Source organism: Lacerta agilis, chromosome 5 (assembly GCF_009819535.1).
Source record: "Lacerta agilis isolate rLacAgi1 chromosome 5, rLacAgi1.pri, whole genome shotgun sequence".
Classification (NCBI taxonomy): domain Eukaryota; kingdom Metazoa; phylum Chordata; class Lepidosauria; order Squamata; family Lacertidae; genus Lacerta; species Lacerta agilis.
The window spans coordinates 17,777,784-17,786,455 of record NC_046316.1 but is presented as its reverse complement, the minus strand read 5'-3'; the positions used below and the strand labels follow the sequence as shown (position 1 = coordinate 17,786,455).

The following is an 8,672-nucleotide window of genomic DNA, read 5'->3' as shown; positions in this document are numbered from 1 at the left end:
CAACTTCAGATTTACAAGACCTTTCATTTCATTCTGAATGTGCGTCTTAAGCGGAAAACGGATCATGATTTATTGATATAAGTCCATCAATCTACATAGTACTTTGTACAGTAACACAAGCAAGAAGAAAGGTCCTGCCCGAAGCAGCTTCCTCTCCCACTCCTCTGCTCCCAGGCACATCCCACAAAATGCCCTTACAACTCAGTTAAAAACAGTTAAAACACACACAAAAAATTTAAAAAACAAAAACAATTTAAAAGCAATTTAAAAGAAGAAGCCCTCTCTGCTGAGCAGCAGCAGCAGTGCTTATAAAACCTGTCAGGCCCCATCCTGGCCCAATGGCTATGTTATGCGTGCACATATGTCAATAGACAAAAATAAAAAGGATTAACAAAATAATGATTAATGTCTACAGATAAAAAGCAAACACAGTATTGAAGCTTGTGGTCATCCTTGTAACTGAGCCGAACTTTTTTTTTTTATAGTCTAAAATTCACAGAGTATTAGCCTCTTTTCCCCGCAGGCCCGGTCGTTCCACTTTCCATTCACATAAACTTCTACACAGTTCTCCCTGCCCTTTTCGTTATTGGGTTCTCCCTGCAGCCAGTTGGAGTAAACGATGGCATCGCCATTCAGGTACCTAAATTTCCCCTCCGTCTGGATATCAGTTACCCCAAGAAAGACCGACTTGTTATGCTGAACAACTATCTGTTGAATGGCTGTGTTCTCCGCAGCATTTTTGGGGGTGGCCAGCTGGCCCCCGGCTTGCAGACACTTTTGCTTCAGGTCATCAAAGTTGCCTTCGTAGCCGCTGGTTACGAATACTTTGTTACCGACGATTCGCCCTCCCGGGAATGCTGCAACTAAAAGAAACAAAGGGCGTGGGCCTCAGGTTGATAGTCAGCCATTTTGCGAAGCCAATAAACGGATGACAACCTCTGCTGTTTGTAACCCACAGAAATCTTGGATTTGAATAATGCTCTTAGCAACAAGATGATTAATGCCATCCTATGTAGAAGCAAGAGAACCCTCATAGCACTTTAGCTATGTGACAAAGGTGATAATTGAGAATTGATGGGGCACCTGGCTGTGGCCAGGCTACAGCATATTCAAAAGAAATGTCGGTGTTTACATTTTCTGTACCGAATTTTCAAAATGTTGCAATTATTTTGCAGGAAAGGAAAATGGATCTTTAAAAAATGGGGTTCGGATAACTCTGCAAAAGACTAGGGATAACCTACACAATTTATTCCTGTGCTTATTGAGCTTCTGCTGCACTCATAATCTTGCAAAGACCATGTTGCTGCTGATTCTCTAGTGCTACTGCTACTGCATGCATGTGCTGGAATTTAAGGGTTACGAGGAACATGCCTGTGCTATCACATATAATGTGCCCATAGACATGTATGTTGGTGCTGGTTCTCTGTTAAGGGGCCAAATGGACCAAGGAAGATTGCAAAAGACAGTTCACATTTTTTTTCCTGTTTCATGCAACACTTACCTTTTTGATATTTGGAGAAACTGGCTTGCAAGGCTCTTAGCTGCCCCTCTAGGTCACTGACTTGTTTTTTCATAAGGTTGACCTCTGAGAAATAATACAATGATCATGATCTGCAAGATTCAGTACTGTAGTAATATGTGGTAAACAATATATTGCACACAGTATGGACGTGAAACGTTTTGTTAAACTAAATGCCACATCTCTCTCTCTCTCTCTCTCTCTCTCTCTCTCTCTCTCTCCAACTTCCACCCACCCAGGAACAGTAAAAATTGCCAGACAATCCAAATGACACAACACAGTAAACATGTTGTTGTCACAGTCAATCAATTGCTGCCATAATTAATTAATTCATCATTCATTCATTCATTAATTCTATGGAAATTTAAATAATATTATGCTATATTAAATACATAATCTCAGTGTAGAATCAACTGGAAATGAATTTGTACATTAGTGAATATTGGATGGTGGTCTCTTACTATGTCTGTTTTGCTTGTGTGTTGGTGTGTGCATGTGTGTATTAATGGTATGAATTAATTATTCCATTAATGGTTCAGTAATATTAATATCCATCAATGGTAAATGTTTGCTCTCTTTCAAATTAAGCCTTTGTTTATACAGATACATGTATCCATCACTTTTCTCCCTCTTTCAGATGTTCCTGTTAAGACCCAAACTAGAATAAATATTCCCACCCCACCCCCCAGAATGGTCTGGAATTAAATACACTCTCATTCGAGTTGTGTGATTTTTTTAAAAAAAGTTAAATCCACCCTGATTGTTCACTTAAACTTTTCCTCAATACAGTAATCAGAATTACAAAATTCACATGGATTGCACCAACCCTTCAATGCTAAAAAGGGCACAGCAAGTTAAAAGACCAGCACTACAAATTTTGCTCTAACACTTTTAATGCATCGCTTTTAACACCGCCAACAAAAGGCTACCCTCCTTACCTGAGAGACCGCTGTCACCTTTGGTCCCTTTGTCACCTATAGATCCTTTATCTCCTTTGGATCCAGGAGATCCTGGTTTCCCCACTGGCCCTTGGGGACCAGTCACTCCTTGTAATCCTATAGAGAGAATAATAATAATAATAATAATAATAATAGTAATATTTTTTATTATTTATAACCTGCCCATCTGGCTGGAGTTCCCCAGTCACTCTGGGCAGCTTCCAGCACATATGAAAACATAATAAGACATCTAAAAACTTATTGATACAAGATTCTTTTAAATAAATAAAAAACCCCTAGCAAGTTAGTTGGTAGGTGGCTTGTTTTCCTATGAATGTTAACATCTGATAAATGCTATAGCCAATTGGTTTAAAAGGTTGTACGCAGGAGCAGTATGAACAAACCACCCATTTTTTCTTTTCGTTAACTGGGAAGGAGTATCAGAGGCTGACATTGAGCAGAAGATGAGCAAGGGATTGCCATTACACCTGGCACCCCTGGGGCAGAGCCCCTGAGAACTGGTAAGATGAGTTACCATTTTAAATTTCCCACAGTGACATGGAATGCTCCGGAGCCTCGTGGAGGATTAAAACAGCACTCCCAGGGGTGGTGGGGTGAGCGAGTACAGACATTTCCAATGCTCGGTATGCCCTGGAGTGATGCTATATTAGGGGCATTGTGGGAAATTTAAAATGATAGTTTTTTCATTGCAGGTGGAGTCCCACGGACGTGGGAGGGCATTCATCCCAGGGCACTTTGCTGAGGTCCTCCTCGAATTCAGAGCAGAATCTGGGGAGTGTCAGTTTCCTACTTTTTATTTATTTATTTATTTAAGTCATCCAAGTTAGTGGCCAGCTAAAAACCCCTCAAACTAACTATGCACCACATCAAGAAGTTATTTCTGTTGTCTCTTCAGAACCTTTCTCATGCCATAAAGATGTTTGTTCATATGCACCTTTTCGTCCACACCACTTACCTCTTTCTCCTACATCTCCTTTCGCTCCCTTTTCACCCATTGGGCCTCTGTCGCCTTTGGGCCCTCCGACACCTGTGGCACCTATGGGACCTTGGGCACCAGTAGCTCCTTTCGGACCTACAGCAATATTGAATGGGGAAGGGAGAATCAACAAAAATGGAAGGTACTTTGTAATGATCACAAATGCAAGAAGTAGGTAAATAGTTTCAGCTCAGCCCTAGTTTGTCTGTCGTTGTTGTTTGTTGTTCTTATGCTGCCCTTCATCCAAAGATCACAGGGAAGTTTACAATATAAAAGCACAAAAACACACACAATAGTAACAAAATACCTATCTGGTTTAAAAGGTAAGGCATAGGCAAACTCGGCCCTCCAGATGTTTTGCGACTACAACTCCCATCATCCCTAGCTAACAGGACCAGTGGTCAGGGATGATGGGAGTTGTAGTCCCAAAACATCTGGAGGGCTGGGTTTGCCTATGCCTGTCATAGATTGTTTAATTAGGCAAAGGCCGGGAGAAGAGGGATGCTTTTGCCTAAAGATATGTAACAAAGGTGCCAGGTGAGCCTCTCTGGGGAGGGCATTCCACAAACAGGGAGCCTGGTCTCATGTTGTTGCCCTCTGGGCTTCTTGTAGAGGAGGCACATGAAGAAGGGCCTCAGATGATGATTGCACTGTCTGGCTCAGCTCATATGGGAAGAGGCGGCCTACATGTTCGGTTGGGCTTTCTCACAGAAATGATAGCTTCAGTGTTTATATACTAACTTTGGTCTATACTGAGGATATGATAGTTAGTCACAAGTTTATATCTTGGGGGGGGGGGTAGTCGTGTTAGTCCAGTATACAAAAACAAACAACAATGAGGCTATGGTATTGCAGAGCAGGGGTAGCCAATATGGTGCCCTCCCAAGGTGAGCTACAACTCACACCATCCTTGCCATTGGTTTTGCTGAATGGTGTTGATGGGTGTTGCGTTCCAACAACCTCCCATGTTGACTACCCCTGCCTTAAGAGGTGAAGATAAAGGGACTCCTGACCATTAGGTCTAGTTGCAGACGACTCTGGGGTTGTGGTGCTCATCTCGCTTTACTGGCCGAGGGAGCCAGCGTACAGCTTCTGGGTCATGTGGCCAGCATGACTAAGCCGATTCTGGCAGAACCGGAGCAGCACACGGAAACGCCATTTACCTTCCCACTAAAGCAGTCCCTATTTATCTACTTTCACTTTAATGTGCTTTCGAACTGCTAGGTTGGCAGGAGCTGGGACCGAGCAACTGGAGCTCACCCCATCGCAGGGATCTGAACCGACAACCTTCTGATCAGCAAGCCCTAGGCTCTGTGGTTTAACCCACAGTGCCATCCGCGTCCCTAGCAAATATATAATAGCACAAGCTGTTCTGGACTAGTGTCAGATGCATTAAGATGAAGTGGCCTTTATCACTACATTTTATAACTTGCATGTTGCCAGAACATGACTCCAGAAGCTGGCTTTCACAGATCACAATCTTTTTGTGACTTCAGCCAATTGCCTAACAATGGGAGTCAAGCTTGAGAGCTGCCAGCCTATGATGTATTTGCTTGTTCTTTCATTGGCATCCACGGCGGATGTATATAGAGAGAGAAACATCAGAGGTATGGGCATTTTATGGTTGTTTTCTCCACTCATAGCATTTATAACTTAGAAACTGTACCTTACTAAGTATCTGGACAACAGTGTGGATGTGAACATTTTCAGTGTATTCTTTTAAAATCTGTGACTGGGATCCAAAAAAGCTACTTAGGCATGCTTAAGGACTTGGACTGACATTTAGAACTTTTTACTTCTTTTGTTGGATGGGTAGGTCTCCAGGGATATCACAAATGGCTGCTTGAGAAGCAGAAGCCCCCAACCCCACTGGGTGTGCAGAAATAGTTGTATGCTCCTTTGGACCCTGGCCACTGTGGTATATTGAGCCCTCCAGCAGAAATCCAACTATTTAGCACTTAGGATTACCTGTTTCTCCCTTGACGCCTTTTTCACCCTGTGGGCCATTGTTGCCTTGTGCTCCAGAGGGGCCGATGCTTCCTGGAGGACCCTGCAAACCTCGGATTCCACGCGGTCCTACTCAAAAGAAAGAGGTTTTGTGAGCAGGCAGAGATATACACCAAAGAGAGAAGGTGTCTTGTGATGAGTTTCAGTGCATCAGGAGTTCCTGGGCCTTAGAACTGGGAACATTGAAATGTGCATGCCATTGTCCCAATCTGATATGCCTCCAGAGTCGTGGAGGACGCTGTCCTATCACTAGTGTTGAAATAAGTTTCAACTGGAAGTCTGGTGAGGTTCTGTACATGGACTGGAGGAGTATGGGCACCATCTTGTCTTTCATCTCAGGCAGCAAAATGTCTTGGGCCAGTCCTATGCTGGGAGCAAGGGAAGAGCACCTTGGTGGGTTTGTACTCCCTTCAAGGTGTATATATCCAGGTGAAATGTTTGATGTGCCTAATGGGCAGGATGTCCCTCTTACAAGACTTAGAGACAGATGTGGATAAAAATATTAAAAAAGAAGTTTGATTTCTTGTAATAATGTCTAGCTTTTGTTGAATGCAATGCAATACAACCCCATTTAGCCAACAGCACTCCTTACCCATTGCTCCAGCATCTCCTTTGGGTCCTTGCTCTCCTTGGGTCCCCCTTTCTCCTTGTGGTCCAGCTGGTCCCATTTTTCCGGGAGGACCAAGAATTCCTCTTGGTCCTTCCAACCCTGGCATTAAGTGGAAGAATGAAAAGTGGGGTCATCTTAATGATAAAGCTTACATAATAATCCAAGGAAGAAGTTTATTGAGAGGTGGGCCTTGTTTTTACATTTCTGGAATGACAGTGGAAATGATTATATTTCCCCTTTTAACTTATGCATGATACTATAGAGCAGGCATAGGCAATCTCTGCCCTCCAGATGTTTTGGGACTACAACTCCCATCATCCCTAGCTAACAGGACCAGTGGTCAGGGATGATGGGAGTTGTAGTCCCAAACCATCTGGAGGGCCAAGTTTGCCTATGCCTGCTATAGAGTCTTTGTTATGTTGTCCCTTCTCCCCTTCATATGTCTGTCTTTCTTTCTTTCTTTCTTTCTTTCTTTCTTTCTTTCTTTCTTTCTTTCTTTCTTTCTTTCCTTCCTTCCTTCCTTCCTTCCTTCCTTCCTTCCTTCCTTCCTTCCTTCCTTTTCTTTCTTTCTTTCTTTCTTTCTTTCTTTCTTTCTTTCTTTCTTTCTTTCTTTCTTTCTTTCTTTCTTTCTTTCTTTCTTTCTTTGCATGGTAAGCATGGTAGGTTTTGGCTACATATTGTTATAATATCATATTAATTAAAATTTTAAAAAAGGAAAAGGAAAAGGAAAAAAGTGGTTTACTAAGTGGGTGAACAAGAGGCACTTGTGATGAACACAAGGCTGATAAATTACTGGCAAATCAGTTAAATGAAACAATCTCATGCCAGTTTCAGTTTAAAGATGCTCACACAAGAAGCAATGTATTGATTCCAGTCTTGGGTCATCATCATTGCTATGTTAGCCAGGGTTGCCATATTTCAGAAAGTGGAAATCCGGATGGAAAAGTTGTTGAGCTTTTTTGGCCACAGTTGCAAAAACGACACTGCTAACATCAGTTATGCCATATGTCTGCCTTGACATTTAGCCAATTTCCGCCCAAACACTGCTTCCAACTGCAGTATTCCAGGTATGTCTGGGAAATTCTGGACGTATGGCAATCCTAAAGTTAGTTAAGGCAGCTACATTCAAGGTGGCTGTGGCTGTTGCCATACATCCACCAGATGACGTCGTCCCCCCTCTAGATTTGCTTTCTCCTCTTCTGCCTTTTCCTTCTTTGTTTGGCACCATGTCCCTCTTAATCCAGCGAGAGGGGGAGAAATGCAGAACTTCATGCAGTCTTGCACTTCTATCCATCACTTTTGATGGACCTACATCACAGTCTTTACAGTATCAATTTGAAAACTTAAGATTCATTTTTATATTGATGTCATGCTACTTTGCTTTTATGTTGTCTTGGTAGAATTTTTACGCTGTTTGCGTGTCCGGGCGCTGTGACTCTGCCTCCCCCACCCGGTGGAGAAAAACCAGTCAAGACACATTCTTTTGAGTTGAATAAGAGCACAACTTTATTGGTTGCAGATGTAAGAGGTTTGTCCTAGGCATTGGGTATATCCTATAACAACCAACCCGCCTGCTGGAAGTATCTTCTCCATGGGGTCTACCCTGAGGCAAGGAGGTCCTATGACTTACATCAAATAGGTACGTCTCCGCCAGGATCTCTCCCTTGAAGGGTACTATGGCTCTAGCCCCCACCTGGAAATCTGGATAGAAGCACCTCCTCCAGGATCCTTTTAACACGATACCCCTTTCCCTTGGAAGGGCAGCAAGAGGCTTACGAACTCCCATCCAACCAAGACTAAGGCCTTTACCCCCAGGTGGTGGTTTAGGCATTGGATAAACATAAGTCATGGTCAGAGAAGAGGTTGTCTTAACATTTAAAACTAACTGATATTTATCACAAGGTAATTAGCAATGTAATTGGGAGTCATCATGGAGTTGCATCATAAGCCGCTTATGCTTAAATTATGTGGGACTGCATGGTTTCCTCTCCCCCCCCCCCCCAGTGTGTGAATCTAAAGGTGATCCTCAAAGAATGGGAACTCTTAGGAAGTCACCTTTTCCATACCTTGTTCTCCCTTGTCCCCTTTTGGTCCTTGGGCTCCATCTCTCCCATTTATCCCTGGTAACCCCTTCTCAGCTGGTCCACATACAACCAGTGAGCAGGCATTCCGGTCTAAGTTCTGTATAACTTGCGGTGAGCTCTGAAACGATGCTGGTGAAAATTGCAAAACCAACACAGAGAGCGTTAGAAGCACCAGCATTGTTCAGTGGTTTGACCTGGGGGGGAAAAAAATAAAAAATTAAAGGGGTAGAGAGAGGAGAAAAGAATTAACCCAAACCCAACCGTACCAATTATAATGCACTGCAATGAAATGAAGGCCGGCTATATGAACACAGATTTAAAATATTGTGGGTAAGGTCTTGTTTAATAGATTGAAGTAGGGGATTATGCACCATTTCCAACACTCTTTCAATTTTCTTTTGTTTCATCATCTCTTGAACACACAAGAATAAAGTTTCTATGCAAGGAAGGAGAACCCATTGGCCATGCTGCCTTGGGCTGATGAAAGTTGGAGCCCAAGAGCACCCAGAAGAGGCAT

The 8,672-nt window shown here is 42.9% G+C and overlaps 1 protein-coding gene across 1 annotated transcript; it reads right to left on the bottom strand.

Annotated features, from left to right (window-relative positions):
* Positions 1-486: 486 nt before the first annotated feature.
* Positions 487-8,343, bottom strand: LOC117046624 (pulmonary surfactant-associated protein D-like). Its single transcript, XM_033148754.1, has 7 exons — positions 8,138-8,343; positions 6,054-6,170; positions 5,423-5,530; positions 3,434-3,550; positions 2,458-2,574; positions 1,502-1,585; positions 487-863 (listed from the first exon to the last, which is right to left on the bottom strand). Exons 1-7 carry the CDS (start codon positions 8,331-8,333, stop codon positions 487-489), a joined length of 1,116 nt encoding a protein of 371 aa, XP_033004645.1. The 5' UTR covers positions 8,334-8,343.
* Positions 8,344-8,672: the final 329 nt, after the last annotated feature.

Bases quoted from the DNA above. Each gene is read 5' to 3' on its own strand.
- LOC117046624 (XM_033148754.1), bottom strand. From the start codon at position 8,333: ATGCTGGTGCTTCTAACGCTCTCTGTGTTGGTTTTGCAATTTTCACCA. The intron at 2,575-3,433 runs GTAAGTGGTGTG...TTCTCTCTATAG, and splicing joins AGGAGATGTAGGAGAAAGAG to GATTACAAGGAGTGACTGGT. The intron at 1,586-2,457 runs GTAAGGAGGGTA...ATTATTTCTCAG, and splicing joins AGGTGACAGCGGTCTCTCAG to AGGTCAACCTTATGAAAAAA.